The sequence below is a fragment of the Cornus florida genome, unplaced genomic scaffold (genome assembly GCF_030987335.1).
Source record: "Cornus florida cultivar Cherokee Brave unplaced genomic scaffold, ASM3098733v1 CherokeeBrave_3.0.0_Hap2_Chr05, whole genome shotgun sequence".
Taxonomy (NCBI): Eukaryota; Viridiplantae; Streptophyta; class Magnoliopsida; order Cornales; family Cornaceae; genus Cornus; species Cornus florida.
Genome location: NW_026775575.1, coordinates 49,733,695 through 49,752,090, shown reverse-complemented (window position 1 = coordinate 49,752,090; position 18,396 = coordinate 49,733,695). Strand labels below are relative to the sequence as shown.

General features: G+C 36.4%; 1 protein-coding gene across 1 annotated transcript; it reads left to right on the top strand.

The window, feature by feature from the left end:
• Positions 1-13,695: 13,695 nt before the first annotated feature.
• LOC132306433 (receptor-like protein kinase HSL1) lies at positions 13,696-17,615 on the top strand. Its single transcript, XM_059803818.1, has 2 exons — positions 13,696-16,401; positions 17,018-17,615. The coding sequence occupies exons 1-2, from the start codon at positions 13,830-13,832 to the stop codon at positions 17,413-17,415; spliced, it is 2,970 nt and encodes a 989-aa protein (XP_059659801.1). The 5' UTR covers positions 13,696-13,829; the 3' UTR covers positions 17,416-17,615.
• The last annotated feature ends 781 nt before the right edge of the window (positions 17,616-18,396 follow it).

Here is an 18,396-nt window from a genome sequence, read left to right as displayed (position 1 = left end):
TCCGGTCAACATCAAGTGATTATATGGATTATCTATACACACAAGGCACACAAGATTGAAGAACCCTGTTACTAATTTTTGTGAATCAAGTAAGTTCCATGGCATAAGACTAAATCTTATAATAATTAGGATTTCATTAAAATGGTATATAAATTCATGAAATGTTTTTATTATTTTTGCAGGTTGGTTGGTGGATGATAAAGTGATGATTAGTGACAGTGCTATGATAGTGCATTGATTTTTGGGAAATTTGATGATTAACTTTTTTTTTGTAAAGCTTGTGTTGGATAATGCTATGACAGTGTTTTATTTTTTTTGTAACCCTTAATGGTGGATGACAGTATGACAGTGCTATGATAGTGTATGAGAGTTGTTTATTTTTTTGTAACCCTTAATGGTGGATGATAGTATGGCAGTGCTATGAATTTGGTAATCAGAACCAAACTTGATCACTTAATGCATAACTATTATTTTATGGTCTCTATATTATATTAGGGTATCATTTTCTTGTATGGGCAGGTTATGGTATGCTTTTGTGAACATGTTGCATTTGGATGGATTGCATTTCTAAACTGTATGTTGTATTACTTTATTTCATGAACAGGTTCTATGGACAAGCTACTTAATTGCTTTTATGGTATGGACATGTTGTATTACTTTTTGCATTTCTGAATAGGTTATGGTATGAATGTTGTATTTGCCCATTTGGTATCATTATTGTGAACATGTCATTTAGCACAAAACTTGTAATACCCCTAATTTTAAAAAAAGGACAGTCCTGAAATTTTTGTCAGTCATTTTAAATGCATTTTAGTTATTTAACTTGTTTAAATTGTTTGTAGGATATGGATTAATTGTGTTTTATTTGCTGATGTGTTTATAGTTAGTTAATTTATTTTGGTTTGTTTGATTGATAAATTCAACTTGTTTTATTTAAGTTTTTATTTTTATTTTACATTGTTATTTAATTGGATTTAGGTTGGTTAAATTAATGACTATTTATCTAATGGTGGAAATTAATTATTAATGGTGGAATTACGTATTAAATTTTATTTTATTTTATTTACTATATTAATTGAACTTAGGGTTTTGGTTTTATTTATTTTCTTTAGCCGACTTAGTGTTCTCGTATAGTATTAGGACAAGGATTAGGGCAACCTTAATCTTATAAATTCAAGTATTAAGTTCTACCTACGTTTTTAGAAAAAAAAAAAAAAAAAAAAAAAAAAAAAAAAAAAAAAAACTATTCACGTTTGTGGAAGTAGAAAGAGAACAGAGAAGGAATTTTGCAGTAGGAACCGCCGAAGACCTTAGAAGACGACGTAGAGATTTTGAACAAAAGTCTTAAAGGTAAGTTCTGTCTTAACTCTCTCCATTAGGTTTCGTATTCTTTGCATACTAGATTAGTTCCAGGTTTATTTATAACATGTTTAAAAATACATATATATGTTATCTATTTTCAGGATTAAAGTTTAAATCGTAACTTTTATACTTGATAAACTTTTTAAACTTGAAACTTTCTTGCACTATTTTCTATTTAAATCCATGTTAGTAAATGTAATAAGGACTTAAATAAGGGTGGGAACCTACTGGGATTTAGTTACAGCTTCTATGAACCCTGGCAGGGAAGTACCGGAGGTGAAAATGACGCCGGAAAAATGAAACACGGAGAAAATGCGGGAGAGAGCCGGCTCCTCTTGGATTGGAGCCGGCTCCAAGGCCTTTAGAGCCGGCTCCAAGGCCATTGAAGGCGGTTCCAATGTTTAGGGAGCCTGCTCCACTTTGCTTCCCTCAGTTTTTTTTTTTTGTTCTGATATCGTGTTCTTCAGTTTTCAGTGAGGAAGTTTTTTGATATTGAATTTCTAAGTTTTCTAAGGAAAACAAATACTGTAGTGAATATTTTAGAGGTTGTCCAAAGTAAGATTAAAGTCTCAAGGGATAGAATAACATAAAATTGGACACAGAGAATTAATCGTTAAAATTGTATGGAATAGTTTTATGTGTCTCGCAGACCTGTATAGATTTGGATTTAAATTTCTTAATCATATTGGAATTTTTCTATGTGAGCTTGTCCACTGTTAATGACATATTTGTGGAATAGAAATATGTACTGGAAATTTATATTTTTGCTAAAGATTAATTGATGATTAAATTTTAACATTTAGTGCATCAATTTGTTGGCCAGAAAATTATGAGTATGATAAATTACTTATATTTATTTTGGATGCCATAGAATTGACTGATACAATATCTATTTGGGCTCTGTTAATTATGTGGAAACTGGGAATAGAGTTATATTTACAGACATGGTCCTGTGTGGTCAAGTGTTGGCTTCTGTGATGTGATTTCAAGTAATGGCTTTTGTATAGTGGTTTTATTTAAGCATGTTTGTTAATATACTCTAACATGCTTAGTATGGAATTGTTAATATTAATATTTATATTGTCAATGCTTTATCAACTGTTGGTTTTATTTAAGCATGTTTGTTAATATACTCTAATATGCTTAGTATGGAATTGTTGATATTGATATTTGTATTGTCAATGCTTTATCAACTGTTGGATGGATGGGATTGTATGCACCGGTATGGGACGGTGTCATACTAGGTTTAGATTAGCTCAATTTGCTAAGTCTTACCTATTTTGGAATAAGGGTACGGGTTGTTAAATTAAATCCTCCTTATATATATGAGTCGGTACGATTGAATACGCCGAACGACTTACTAGATTTCTTGTGGATGGTTAGGAACGGAGTTTAAATATATTTTTATGATACCGCGATGTAAGCTTGAGTCTCAGCTTCGACGGTTAGGGTGCATATATGCAAGAGGATGCGTAGCTGGCTGTGAGGGTTGAGGTATACCCTGTTTAGGCTTAGGTACTCATGCCCACTCAGGTGCGCTTTGCGTGATGCCTTCTATTCAGGTTGAGACCCTCTTCACAGTTTAGCGAGAGTCCAGTAGTGTGGATATATTTATGTACGGATTATTAGTTATTGTTGAACTATTTAATATGTGCATGCGTATCGAGTCTCTGCTTAGATTGTAATAGGATAAAACTTGTTTGTGGGCCTGACCCACTTTTATTTTTTAGGTATACATCAGTTCCAGTCTTGAGTTTGTTCGTGCTGAGCAGAGATGGTCACTCATTCTTCCGACGACGTAGGATCTCTCTCCACAATTTAATTATGGATTCTTTTTAAATTTAATTCAGTTTATTTTTATTTATTAGGGGTCCACTGGATGGATTCCCGAGCTGTACCCTTGGAGGTTTTGGAGATAGATTATTAAATCTTTATTATTTGGGATTTTAAGAATTTAATTTCAAAAGGATACTTTAGTTTTCATTCAGCTTAAATGTTTATTTCTTAAATTCATTTTGTATTCTGTGTTCGAATAAAATACTTTAATTGTCTGATATCCCTCGGGTTTGGGTCTATGCCTGATCAACCTGTGTCTCGGATTCGAGGGTTATCATAGTTGGTATCAGAGCACTCCAGGTTCAAGAGTCTTTAGGGTGTTTCATATTAAGACTTCCGCGTAGCGTTATCTCTTGAATAGAGCGGCACGTATGCAACAATATCTCCTACGGCGTCAGCAGATGGAGGAAGAGCAGCAAATGCCTGGGTTTTAGGATGACATGGGTCAGTTTCAGGAGGAACAGGAGAATGTTCAACAGACTTTGGACCAGGTCAGAGATCCAGAGATTCCTCCTCACCTCAATGACCTCGTTGCTCGGGCTATAGAAGCAGAAGTTACGGCTGCACTCCAGAATCAACCACAGATTCAGCAGGCACCTGTACCAGCACCAGTGGTTCAGACGGATTCTTGGGAAAAGGCTAGGAGCTCTTTCACAAAGGGGAGTCCACCTGTGTTTTCAGGCTCCACCGATGCGAGAATAGCTCATCAGTGGAAATAGGACATTGAGCATCATCTTCGCCTAGTTCAGTGCACGGAGGTTCAGAACCAGATGTTTGCTACCTTCAAACTAGTTGGGGATGCACTACAGTAATGGGAGTCAGTTACCACCACAGAGGAGAGGATGACTTTGACTTATGATCAGTTCAGTACTCGCTTTGATGAGAAATATTTCCCTTATGCGGTCAGAGCAGTTATGAAGACGGAGTTCCTCAATCTAGAATAGGGGAACATGACAATGGCAGAGTATGAGCTGCAGTTCACGCGCTTATCATTTTTTACTCCAGATGAGGTGGATACAGAGGAAAAGAAGCGCAACAGTTTCGTTAAAGGACTGATGTGGTCTATTAAGCGAGTTATCACAGGGAGTCTAGCCTACACTAGCTATGCTCAGATGGTGGACACCGCTTTGCAGCAGTATCAATTGACCGTGGACTTCAGATAAGCTCAGGGTGAGAAGCGGGGTGACAAGAACTCTACTAATCAGTCAGATAAAAAGAAGAACGGCAACGGACATCGACAAGATGACAGGGGTAAGTTCCAGGGACAACAGCCTTGGAAGAAGCACAAAGGTGGTACAAATGTTCACCGGAATGGGGCATCTATTCAGAGGCAGCAGAATGGGGGACCACAGATAGGATAGGGTCAACCACAGGCTAACCGACAGATAAGGCCATTTGGTACTTTCTAGGGTAGTTGTTACACTTGTAAAGAGTATGGTCATACTACCAAGCAGTGTCCTAATGTGATACCCCTCGATTCTAGAGCCACGGGTGATCAAGTCCTAGCACAGATCCGAGGGATACCAAACAATTAATACATAAACGAACACAGATTACAAAATAGATTTACGAAATAAATATTAAAACTGAAAAGAATACTAAATTTAAAATCCTCCAAAAGATAAAGATTAATAAAAATCCAATATCTCCAAAATAGATACAACTCCGGAATCCATCTACCCCTAAAATCCAAACTGAAATAATCAACTGAAGATAAAATCCTAATCTAGAACATAAAATGAAATCCTACATTATCGGAGGAGTGAGTGTCTGTATCTGCTCTGCACGTCCAAGCTCTAGCCCTGGAACTGACAACACCTGAAAAATAAAGGAGTGGGTCAGGCCCACATGCAAGTTCTATTCTACTACGATCCAATCAGAAACCCGATATGTAGATACATCCTAGATAGCTCAACAATATCTAGAGTAGTCCATATATATATAATTACACACTATAGGACGCTTACTAGTCTAAACGGTACGTCTCAGCCTGCGTAGAGATACCATGCAAATCGCACATACTGTGGTCATGTGTATCTGGACCTACCAGGGAACAGAAACCACCGTCCAGTTATCCATCCTAGGTAATATACACACCCTAACCATGGCCCTGAGCCTCAAGTTCATACCATGGCACCATAACATAAATATATAAAGTCCGTTCAAAGTGTGTCATTTAAAAGGTTTATTAACCTGACACAAAGTTATAAGTAGGACTTAACATTTTGCAGTTAATCCATCTTATTTCAAAATAGGTAGGACTTATTGTTTGAACTAATCCATCCCCAATATGCCACTGTCTCATACTGGTGCATATACATACATATAAGTAGGACTTAACTTTTGTAGTTAATCCAACTTATTTCAGAATAGGTAGGACTTAGTGTTTTATACTAATCCGTCCCTAGCATAGGTAGGTCTTAGTGTTTTGAACTAAGCCATCCCTAGTATGCCACCGTCCCATACCGGTGCATACAAACCTCCACATAATATAATTGATTAAACAGTATTAAGCAATTCATCAATCATACTCTACACTATGCATCAATATAAATTAATACATATATATCAGTATTAGGCATTAAATATAGGACCTAAAAATATCATTCCGATAATGTAAATTGCTAAAATAACTCTAAGCATTTACATTCCCCACTTGTCCATAAATTGATGCAGTTAAATAGCCAACATATATCAATTTTATTCCAAACTAAATATAATTAATTTTAGGTAAATCACTATACTTATAACCTTATCTAAATATGACTTACAGTATTAAATCATAAATAAAATAATCTCCAAGTTACAGTAGATAGGTTTTCTAATCAAACCAGTGCACAACCTACAGGTTTTTCCTCAAATTCAACCTACTCCATTCCTTAGTCCGATTATGAATTGATGTTTCCCTATTGTTTTTATAGGTTTACAGCATTCATACACATGATTTAAAACAATTTAAACCAAGTAGAAACACCCTACACAATCCAAACCAACCCCAAAAATACCTAATAGTGAGTTTCAGAGCAAGAGAAGGCTCAAAAACTTTAGAGCCTTCTCCATGAGCATGGGAGCCGCTCCCCACCCTTGGAAGCCGGCTCCCTACATATGGGAGCCGGCTCTTGCATTGTGGGAGGCGGCTCCCTCCTTTTGGGAGCCGGATCTCTCACCCTTAAGATCCGTTCCCCGTTCCTACTTCGTCTTCCTCGACTCCGGCGTGTTCCACGACCTTTGTATTTGTTTTAATACTGGTTCTAATGTTTAATCAGTGTCCCACAATAGTTATTAAGCATCGACATGCATCACAGACATTAATTAAACAAGGTTTAACAACATACACAGCAGGATGTAATTAAATAGTTTAAGAACTTCCAAAACAGTTTAATTCAGCAAAGCAATTTTAGTTTACCCAGGCCTCTGTAAATCTTTTACTACGTGTTCTACTGTTAAATCAATGTCCCAGATTAATTCTAAGAGATCAATATGCATCAAGGTTCTTAATTAAACAAAGTTTAAACACAACTACGGTAGGAACCAATTAACAGAGATTTCAGAATTCGCATAACAGTTTAATTCAATAAAACTAAATATATTTCAAGCATGCATAAAAGACTTCTTTTAGCATCAATTAAAGCCCTGGAGTCTACCTAGGCATGCACAGAACACGAGTTAAAGGGAAAGAACTAGAACAGAGACTTGCCTCTGATTTCCGGTTAGAAATCTTAAACTGTCGTCTCTAACAACTCCGACGACACTAATTGCTTTTACTGACCTCTGTTGCTCTGAGTTCAACCCACGAGCATACGCCAAACTCCCCTCCTTGATTCAGTCTTAGCCTAAGCCAAAACCCTAGAGTTGTATTTACAGACATGGTCCTGTGTAGTCAAGTGTTAGCTTCTGTGATATGATTTCAAGTAATGGCTTTTGTATAGTGGTTTTATTTAAGCATGTTTGTTAATATACTCTAACATGCTTAGTATGGAATTGTTAATATTGATATTTATATTGTCAATGCTTTATCAACTGTTGGTTTTATTTAAGCATGTTTGTTAATATACTTTAATATGCTTAGTATGGAATTGTTGATATTGATATTTGTATTATCAATGTTTTATCAACTGTTGGATGGATGGGATTATATGCATCGGTATGGGATGGTGTAATACTAGGTTTGGATTAACTCAATTTGCTAAGTCCTACCTATTTTGGAATAAGGGTACGGGTTGTTAAATTAAATCCTCCTTATATATATGAGTCGGTGCGGTTGAATTCGCCGAATGACTTACTGGATTTCTTGTGGATGGTTCGGAACGGAGTTTAGATATATTTTTATGATACCGCGATGTGAGCTTGAGTTTCAATGTCGACGGTTTGGGTGCATATATGCAAGAGGATGCGTAGTTGGCTGTGAGGGTTGAGGTATGCCCTGTTTAGGCTTAGGTACTCATGCCTACTCAGGTGCGCTTTGCGTGATGCCTTCTATTCAGGTTGAGACCCTCTTCATAGTTTAGCGAGAGTCCAGTAGTGTGGATATATTTATGTACGGATTATTAGTTATTGTTGAACTATTTTGTATGTACATGCGTATCGAGTCTCTGCTTAGATTGTAGTATGATAGAACTTGTTCGTGGGTGATAAGCGCCGAATATTGCATATTCAAGCGCCCTTAATTGCATTATTTAAGTCCATTGTTTGTTTAATTATGTAGATTACCTTCATATGCACATTTTTGCATATTTTCAGGTTCATTGGCCAAAAAGAAGCAAGAAGGATGCTTTGTAGAGTTTTGAACATCAAAGGTCACAATGCTGAATTTCTGGCAGCAGTGGAACCTGAACTTTGCTCGCCATTTTGACCCAGAAAGCTCGAGATCTGGACTTCCATTATAAAATGGCATATTTAGAGCTCTGAATTAGCTTTCTAAATCTTCAAACGGTTTGTCATTTGGAGCTTGGAGCAGAGAGTTATGGCCTTGTTACCAGAGGTGCGCAGAACTGCCTGGCAGCAATGAAATTCTGCCTTGATCTTCATTTTCAACCAACCATCCTTAAGAATTGGATCTCCACCAAAACATTAAGTATTTAAAGCTCTGAATTAGCTCTCCAAATCTTCAAACGGTTTATCATTCGGAGTTCGGAGCGCAAAGTTATGGCCATTTTACCAAAGTAGGTCCGGGCGGAGCAAGGCAAGAATGGAGCATTCTGCTCCAATTTCGAGTGCTCTTAGCCCTTATTGCGAGTGCTCGAAATTAGGGCAGAATTGCATCCGGAAATGGCCCATTTTCAGCCACTTGTATCTTGGGTTCCTCAATTCTAATTTCCCTCTTTAATGGTTGGTTGGAGATGTTGGTTGGTGGGGGTTTTTAGAGCCTTATCTATACAAAAGAAGAGAAGGGAGGCCACACATAATCAATCTCATTTTTTTGGATCAGATTTTTTGGAGAGAGAAGAGAGCAAAGAGAAGGAGTTCTTGAAGCTTCAAGGAGGAAGCTCGAAAATGGAGGGGAAAGCCTTGCTTCTTCCTTCTTCTAGCTCACTCATGGGTAACTAAACCTCATCCAGGGAGGTGATGAAGCCTCCCCTTTTGTTCATGTTCTAGATTTGGTTCTATTTTGGGGATTATAATGTATAAACTTTGGTCTTTTCATAGTTTAAGAGCTTATTACTTGTTGTAATGAATATTCATGCTTAAATGGTTGATGTAAGTTCATTGTCATATCTTTGATGATTCTTGGATCAATCTTATTGCTTTTATTTTCATAGTGACAATGAAAATATAGACTATGAATGTTTTTCAAGGCATGTTGTTTTTGAAACTTGATATTCCATTGCTTAGGTACCTCATTTGATGGTTTATACTTGATTCCTACCTTCATGTGCTTCACCATTTGATTGAAAGCTCGATGGTCTTTTGCTTGAGATAGTGTATTTGATTCTACACCTTAGTTTAAGTAGTTCAACTATGGTAGCTTTTGATGGATCATTCTTGTTTTGATTAAGTGAACTTCTTGATGATTATTAAGCAACGGAGTTGCTTCATATTTCTTGACCATTGCATATATGCTATTTATCCCCAAATTTAGACCTAATCTAGCATGTACTTAGGGTGTAGTGTGGATTCATCTCCCTAGTCTTTTCTACTTGTATCTCACTTCTTCAATTTCATTGCAATCTATTGTTTTATGCATTTTAATTTCTTATTTTAGTGACAAACACACAAACCCTTTATAAACCCCTCATCACTCTAAAATGACTTTAGATACTTAGGTTGCCATAGACTAGCGCAGTCCCAGTGGTTCGACTTACCCGACTAATAGCCCTATTTTACAATGATTCGTGCTATTGCGAAGGTTGATGTTAATTGACCAACCGATCAGTGGGCCTAACCCACTTCTATTTTTCAGGTGTACGTCAGTTCCAGTCTTGAGTTTGTTCGTGCTGAGCAGAGACGGTCACTCATTCTTCCGATGACGTAGGATCTCTCTCCCCAATTTAATTATGGATTCTTTCTAGATTTGATTCAGTTTTTATTTATTTATTAGGGATCCACTAGATGGATTCCTGAGCTGTACCCTTGGAGGTTTTGGAAATTGATTATTAAATCTTTAGTATTTGGGATTTTAAGAATTTAATTTCAAAAGGATTATATACTTTAGTTTTCATTCAGCTTAAATGTTTATTTCTTAAATTCATTTTGTATTCTTTGTTCGAATAAAATACTTTAACTGACTGATATCCCTCGGGTTTGGATCTGGGCCTGATCAACCCGTGTCTCGAATTCGAGGGGTATCATAAAAATACACATGTTAACATTTAAGATAAACAGATTACATTAAGACATGTCTTCCCTAAATAAAATACAACCACCTTCAACTCCTACAAAAGTTAAACACCAGAAAAATAACTTGCAACTACTTCCCTCCCAAAGTTGACAGAAACATAAAACCATAACTAGTCACCTATAACTCCTATGACGAACACAAAAACCAACAAGAAGTTTACTTCCCTTCCAAAGTTGTCACAAAAGTAATAATAGAAATGATGATACATGCTGCAACAAGTTTCTTCATTAACTGAAGCCTTCATTCGATGGCATACAACTTAGTCTTCAAGTCAGCAATATCGTTTCTATGAACACATTGACCAACCTCAATCTTCTTCCTATTTGCATTTGAAATTCCTGTTGCAACTGGTTCACACCATTCCTAAAATCCACATCTTTTTTTTGGACATTTGTAGTGTAGCTTTCCCAAATTGTCATACTCATCAAACCCTATTACCAGAATTAGATTTGATTTGCCACAATCACATTCAACATCGATATACCTCAAATCAAGACTCCTATATTGTATGATTGAAGAAGGCATTCTTGGATTGGAATCTACAAATCAAAACATCTAATTTCAATAAAAACACTAAAAATTAACTCAAAACAACACCTAATTTCGATGGTGGTTATGGTTGGACACTAAGATAGGGATTGTATTGTACGATTTTGAAAACAAAATTCACATAATGGGTTTGAATCTCAAAGCAATTACATTTTTTGAAATCTCAAAGAAATTTATTGAAATCCTCAAATAAATTACAGTCAATTAGGGTTTGGGTAGGGCTACAGATTACATTTAATTAAGGTAGCAAATTACGTTCAATATGGGTACTAAATTACCTTCAATTAGGTCTTCAAAATCATTTCCACTATTTCCTAGAATGGAAGAAAGAACGGTGGCTTCTAGGTCTCTTCCTCAAAAGCTTTCACGTATGGAGGAGAGAAGATGAACTGGGAAATGTGCAACTATGTGGGTAGTCTTCTTATTTAAGATGCTTGGGGGCAATTTTGGGTTAACAAATAAAAAATTGATAGAACATGTGTTGCAGGGGTAGTTTTGTCACTAAAATTTGATTGCCAATGCATGTAAAGACCACGCACTTAGTTAACGTCCCAAACTAACATAATTGGGGCAAAGTGATATCTTTGTAATACTATTAGGATTTTTGCAAACAAGTTAGGGTTTTATGATAAGAAATGATAGTATTGGGGGTTTTATGACTTAAGCCCTTAAAATTTTTGTTTGTGTCACAAACCAATTTCACATTAACATTGACGGTTTGGGGTTTTTTTTGCAAAAATTGGGATAGTTTAGTGGGTTAACTGTAAAAATAATTATTCGAGGGGGTTTGTTAGGAGAGAGTATAATTCAAGGATTTTTTTTTTTTTTTGGATAGTTTAGTGGGTTAATTGTAAAAATTATAATTCGAGGGGGTTTGTTAGGAGAGAGTATAATTCAAGGTTTTTTTTATTTTTTTTGGCACGTTACCATATATTATATTATTAATATATCGAATCGGTTCGGATTCATGAATCATATCAGATCAAATTCTTGAAACCCTAACCGTGAACTAAATCGATCCCTAAGATCCTTATTTATGGATCTGCCATAAAATTGATTAGCTAAAAAAATTAATCCGATCCACACAAATTGGACCGAATTCACGGATTATGTAAACACCTCTAGATATGGTTGGCCAACCAATCCAAAGACAGAATTATTTGAGGTAGGAGCAAATGTATACGCACACTGCACACTTTTCATGAGATTTTACATTTTGATTTTTTATTTTTAGAATATTTTGTAATTTCAGGCATAGTAGTTCTTGAGTTAAAGTCAATTGACTTGAGTCAATTCAATTATTAACCTAAACTCAACTCGATTTAAAAAGTTTAGAGCAGGTGGAAATTTGCTGGTTATAACTTGGATTGGATTAGATGATTGAATCTGAGCTCAACTACCTTCTCATCCGACTCTACCTAACGTTTAAAACCTTTATTCCTTCATACACTGAATATGTACATAAATTGTGCAAAAGTTTACAATATAGACCTAATCACTTCAGAATCTAGAGAACATACAGATTATTCAGTCAAAAAGGAGCAACAACATTGGGAATTTAATATTTAGTTGTTTACCGAAAAAAATAATAATAATAAACATTGGGAATTTAATGGCATATGCATTTTTGAAAAACATTGGGAATTTAATGGCATATACTTATATTCGCCGAAGATTTTTGAAATGAGTATTTTGATTTCTTGTAGTTTTGTGGACTACCCCTTTTTTTTAATTATTATAATTATTATCAAAAGAAGAAAAAAAATATTTTTTGGGAAGATAAACGTTCACACATTCACCTTTTGTCCTTAGGAGGATTTGAATCCTTGAACTTCTTATTTGAATGACGAAAAAGTATCACTAGGTTGCAATGCTTTTGAAAAAAATATATATGAAGAAATAGAATTTTTTTTTTAAAAAATGGCAAAAAAGTATCACCGGCTACAACGCCTTCAAAAAAAAAAAAAATTGAAGAAAAGGAAGAAATTTTTAAAATTTTATGGGCCAGCACACCCAGTGACCCACAAAAAGTTATAATTTTTTTTTTTAGTAAGCCACAAAATATTATTATATTGATGTTTTAATTTATTTATTTTTATTCTCTTCACAAATGAGTTAATAGGATCATTTATCAATTGGACATGATTGTCCAAGGACCTAAACATGTCTCTGTTTGGTACATGGCGCTTTCACAAATTTCTAAAGCATGCTTTCAAACTTCTACAAGCATGTCTCTGTTTGGAATATGGCGCGCACCAAATTTCTAACGCATGCTCTCAAACTTCTATTTCTTCATTCAGGTGTCTTAGTCAACGACAAGGTTCAGCAATCACTTTTTAGAATATAAAGTTAAATCATAAAAAATAAAAATAAAAATAAAAATAGAAAAATAGAAAATATTTGAAATAATATGTATTCAAACAATTATGTCTAGGATAAATATCATAAATTATACCTTACTAATCTTGTTTTGAGCATTGGACAAATTATATATGAATAAATTGTTCAGCATTTATTACTTTGACTATTTTTAGATTCGTTGGACTACTGAAAATTAACTTTCAATAGAAAATAATATATTATATTATATTTAATAAATAAAATTATTATTTTATAAAATTTAATCCACCAGTTAGTTAGAAAGAAAATATTAAAAATGTCATTGATCACAAGTGTTAAACTTAAGAAAATATCAAAATATTACTAGTAAATACTAAATATTTTATCTGTATATAATTTTATCAAATTTCAAGAGAGGCGAATGTAATATACCCTTTAATTTGTAAAAATCCATGTAAAATGTTTCAAATAAAAATTAATACTAAAGATTATTTTGAGAAATTAGTAATACAATGAATTTTTAACTTTTTACAGGAAAAAAAAATCCTCGTTTGTCAATGTTCCATCACTTCACATCCTTTTCAATGTTGAATAAATTGGTAATTTTACTGACCCTATTTGACTCACTAATAATTTCACATCTTTAAATTCAATTACTCAAAAAGAGTTCACAAGGGTAATAATCACCGAATCCATATCCTCATCTTAGTCATCACTGTGGGTCCCACCCCTCAACAACAAAGTACAATCTCTCTCACATAACAGAACCACGCACTTTCTCTCTCTAAAATTCGAACCATCACATTCTCCTCGTTTCTCACTCTGTACAAAACTGCAACCAATACAACTATCTCATTCCTCTCTAGACTCTAGTTCCTCTCGTTTCCCCATTCTCTCTCTCTCCATGACAACAATGGCAATCTTACTTCTCTTCTTTCTCTCTCTACAACCTCTCACTCTCTCTCTGAACCAAGAAGGCATCTATCTGCAACGAGTCAAGCTCGGTCTCTCAGACCCAACCGGTGTTCTCTCCAACTGGAACGAACACGACGACACACCCTGTAACTGGACCGGCGTAACATGCGACAACTCGGTGACTCGCTCCGTCGAATCTGTCGACCTCTCCAACGCTTGCCTCGCCGGTCCGTTTCCAACCTTCCTCTGCAGCCTCCCTTCTCTCTCTAACCTCTCTCTCTTCAACAACTTCATCACTTCGTCACTCCCTCTCAACATTTCGGAGTGTAAGAGCTTGACCCATCTCAATTTGGCCCAGAATCTGCTGGTGGGTCAGCTTCCGGACACGCTATCTGACATGCCAGAGCTCAGGTACCTCAATCTCGATGGGAACAATATCTCCGGCGACATTCCGTCGACTTTTGGTCATTTCCGGCGACTCGAGAGTCTTATTCTTACAGCTAACTTTTTCAACGGTTCAATCCCTGCGATTCTCGGCAATATCACGAGTTTAAAATTGTTGGAGCTAGCTTACAACCCGTTTGTGCCGAGTCAACTCTCTCCGGAGCTGGGTAACTTGTCGAATCTGGAGATTCTCTGGCTAAGTGGGTGTAACCTTGTGGGTTCGATTCCAGATAGCTTTGGGCAGCTGAGTCAACTCAAAAATCTTGACCTGTCGAACAATAGACTCAATGGGTCGATTCCGAGTTTTATTTTCAGACTCACCAGTATAGTGCAAATTGAGCTGTTTAACAACTCGTTCTCCGGCAAGTTGCCGCTGGGATGGTCTAACCTGAAGTCGCTGCGACGATTCGACGCGTCGATGAACCAGCTGGTCGGGACGATTCCAGACGAGTTGTGCGAGTTACCTCTGGAGTCGCTGAATTTGTACGAGAATCAACTAGAGGGTTTCTTACCGAAGAGCATAGCTCAGTCCCCAAACTTATACGAACTCAAGCTATTCACCAATCACCTCAATGGGTCGTTGCCGGTTGAGCTTGGCAAGAACTCGCCGTTGACAACCCTTGATTTGTCCGGAAACCAATTTTCCGGCCAAATTCCGGCGAATTTGTGCGAAAATGGGACTCTAGTGGAGCTTCTTTTGATTTCCAATTCCTTTACAGGGAATATTCCAGCCAGTCTCGGCAAATGCAGGAGCTTGATCCGGGTCCGATTGCGGACCAACGGTCTATTTGGCGAAGTTCCAGAGGGCTTTTGGGGTTTACCACACGTATATTTGCTTGATCTTGGTGAGAATTCATTTTCTGGAAGTATCTCAGGCATGATATCTGGTGCAATAAATCTTTCAATACTTCACATTTCAAATAATCAATTTTCGGGTGTTATACCCTCTGAAATTGGATCACTAGGCAAGTTAGTTGAGTTCTCGGGCAGCCATAATGAGCTAACCGGGAAAATTCCTGCAACAATTGTACATTTGGGTCAATTAGGGACGCTTGATCTTAGTGACAATGAGCTCTATGGTGAAATTCCGACCGGAATTCATTCTTTGAAGCAGCTCAGTGAGCTTAATTTGGCAAAGAATAAGTTATCAGGCAACATCCCGAGTGAAATTGGGAGTTTGCCAGACCTTAATTATCTTGATCTTTCCGAGAATGACTTTTCCGGGAAAATCCCACTTGAGTTGCAGAATTTGAAGCTTAACAGGCTAAATTTGTCTAATAATAAGCTTTCGGGGGATATTCCTCCTCTTTATGCTAGAAATGTTTATAGGGATAGCTTTGTGGGCAATCCGGGCTTGTGTGGTGATCTTGCTGGTCTTTGTCCTCTGAAAGGTGGAGGCAAAAATCAAGGTTACTTGTGGATACTGAGATTGATTTATATACTTGCTAGCGTTGTTTTTGTTGTTGGGGTGGTTTGGTTTGTGTGGAAATACCGTCATATCAAGAAAATGAAGAAAGGAGTCACTTTATCAAAGTGGAGATCATTTCATAAATTTGGTTTTAGTGAATTGGAAATCCTTAATTGCCTTGACGAAGATAATGTTATCGGAAGCGGAGCTTCTGGGAAAGTCTATAAAGCTGTGCTTAGTAATGATGAGGTAGTTGCAGTCAAGAAGATAAGGGGAGGACCAAAGAATGATGACACGGGTGTTGGTATTGAGAGAGATGCATTTGAAGTCGAAGTTGAAACACTGGGGAAAATTAGACACAAGAACATTGTCAAATTGTGGTGTTGTTGCAAAACTGGGGATTGCAAGCTTTTGGTGTACGAGTACATGCCAAATGGGAGCTTGGGTGACTTGCTGCATAGTAGCAAGGGTGGTTTGTTGGATTGGCCTACCAGGTTTAGGATAACTCTGGAAGCAGCTGAGGGTCTCTCTTATTTGCATCATGATTGTGTTCCTCCTATAGTCCACAGGGATGTTAAATCAAACAATATTTTGTTGGATGGACAGTTTGGAGCTAGAATAGCTGATTTTGGAGTTGCTAAAATTGGCGTCAACAAAGGGACGGAGTGCATGTCTGCTATTGCCGGTTCTTGTGGCTACATTGCACCAGGTATGACTCCTTTGTTGCACGACTATCATTTCCATTTGTTTGTTATATTGATATAAATGCATAGTCGAATTGTTAGGTATCACGTGGTTCTTTTGTTTTTTTTTTTTTTTTTGTTTTTTTGTTTTTTTTTTTTTGCATATACCTCTTTACGGTTTGCATAATCTATGTTGCATCCTATGGTTAAAACTTTTGAAACAATCCGTAGGGCAGGATAGTTTTATGATCCAATTTGCTTTCTTAAAACCACTATGAAGTGTTGCTCTCCTATTAGTTCGAGAGTGCTGGGATTGTCCTTGGACAATAATGTGCTTACTCACACACTTTGCAGTTACCATTGCACCAAGCAATAGCCCCTAAACCAGTACATGTTTTCCTATAGTTTTGAATCCCAAATACTGCATAGAGCTGCATGTGCTGTGTAGTTTCACCAATTAGTAAATGTAGCTTTGAAATGTCCATTCAAGGTTATATCAATGATTGATTACTTGAGTTTAACAATCTTGATCAACAGTGCAATACATTTCAATTAGATATCTGATTGTTTGTTTCTTAACTTGAATGAAAGTTAATAAGCTTTGACATGATCTGTTCTGTTTGGTCTCAAAACTTATTGCAGAATATGCATATACTCTTCGAGTGAATGAAAAGAGCGACATTTATAGCTTTGGGGTAGTCATTCTGGAGTTAGTGACAGGTAAACGACCAATTGATCCTGAATTTGGGGAGAAGGACCTAGTGTCATGGCTCTGCACCAGCTTGAATCAAAAAGGAATCGACCATGTGCTCGATCCCAATCTCGATTCCACTTACAAGAAACAAATTTGCAGGGTTCTTGATATCGGTCTACTTTGCACTAGCCCACTTCCCATTAACCGTCCTTCAATGCGAAAGGTGGTGAAATTGTTGCAAGAGACAGTGTTAGATGACAAGACCAAGATGACAAAGGATGGAAAGCTCTCCCCTTATTATTCCGAGGACGCCGCGGATGAAGTGCAGTTTGAGAAACCAAGTTGAAAATTCTTGATAACAAGAGAGAGAGAGAGAATTTTCTCACTCATTTGAGGTATACCATAGTTGCAGACAGATTTTTAGTAGAGTGCAATATGCTCATATAATTGTAATAGTGAACTTTTTATATACATAATATATATGGTTGTAGAACAAAATGTAGTGAAATTTGAAAGTATCCCAAGATTGTTTAATGTTTTATGTCATTTATATCTTCAATCCTCTGATCTTTCCTGCTTTAATTTCACTATTATTCTGTGGAATTTGTTGGCAGTACAGCTGTCTTGGTTGTTATATAGAGAATGATAGAAGTTGTTATTTATATTTAATGTGTTGGTCTTCTTTGGTCCCCCATGTCCTTGTCCTTCTCTCATATCAGTACTATACAGAGAGTGAGTCATCTGGGGACAAATGTATTTTCGCGGTAAAGTGACAAGATGGCCCTCAAAAGTTGACTTAGGATGTTTATCATTTATAATTATACAGCAGAGTCAAGAGCTCCAAAAGCTTGCTTTGACACTTTGGGATTGCAATTCAATTTGGTTGTTGGCCTTTGCAGTTGGATTCATCCTTTATTTAATTGGGTGGCAATTATATTCAAAGAGAGTTTACATCATGAACACTGCTAGGACCGCTTTTAAGTTGAACGCATCTTTGTTATGCCAAGTCTTTGGGTTCATTTCTTCCATTTAATTTGAACTTTTATCTTGTCATTTATGGTAGATAGTATTGCTTTGTCTTCTACATTACAAATTTACAATTTAATCATATAAATATGTTTAAACTTACATATGCTGTGTTTGTGTTTGTGTGTGTATATATATATGTGTGTATAATAACTTTGGGAAAACCAAATGTAGCAACTTCGGCCTAAGTGATGCTGAAATTAAACCTAACATTAATGATCTCGGGAGGCCCTACAGTGTGTAATACACAAAACATGTTCAGAAAAAATAGGATCAAACTACCCAACACTGTACACCCAAC

Coding starts and splice junctions, on each gene's coding strand:
- LOC132306433 (XM_059803818.1), top strand. CDS start 13,830: ATGACAACAATGGCAATCTTACTTCTCTTCTTTCTCTCTCTACAACCT. Junction 16,402..17,017: donor TTGTGGCTACATTGCACCAG/GTATGACTCCTT, acceptor AACTTATTGCAG/AATATGCATATACTCTTCGA.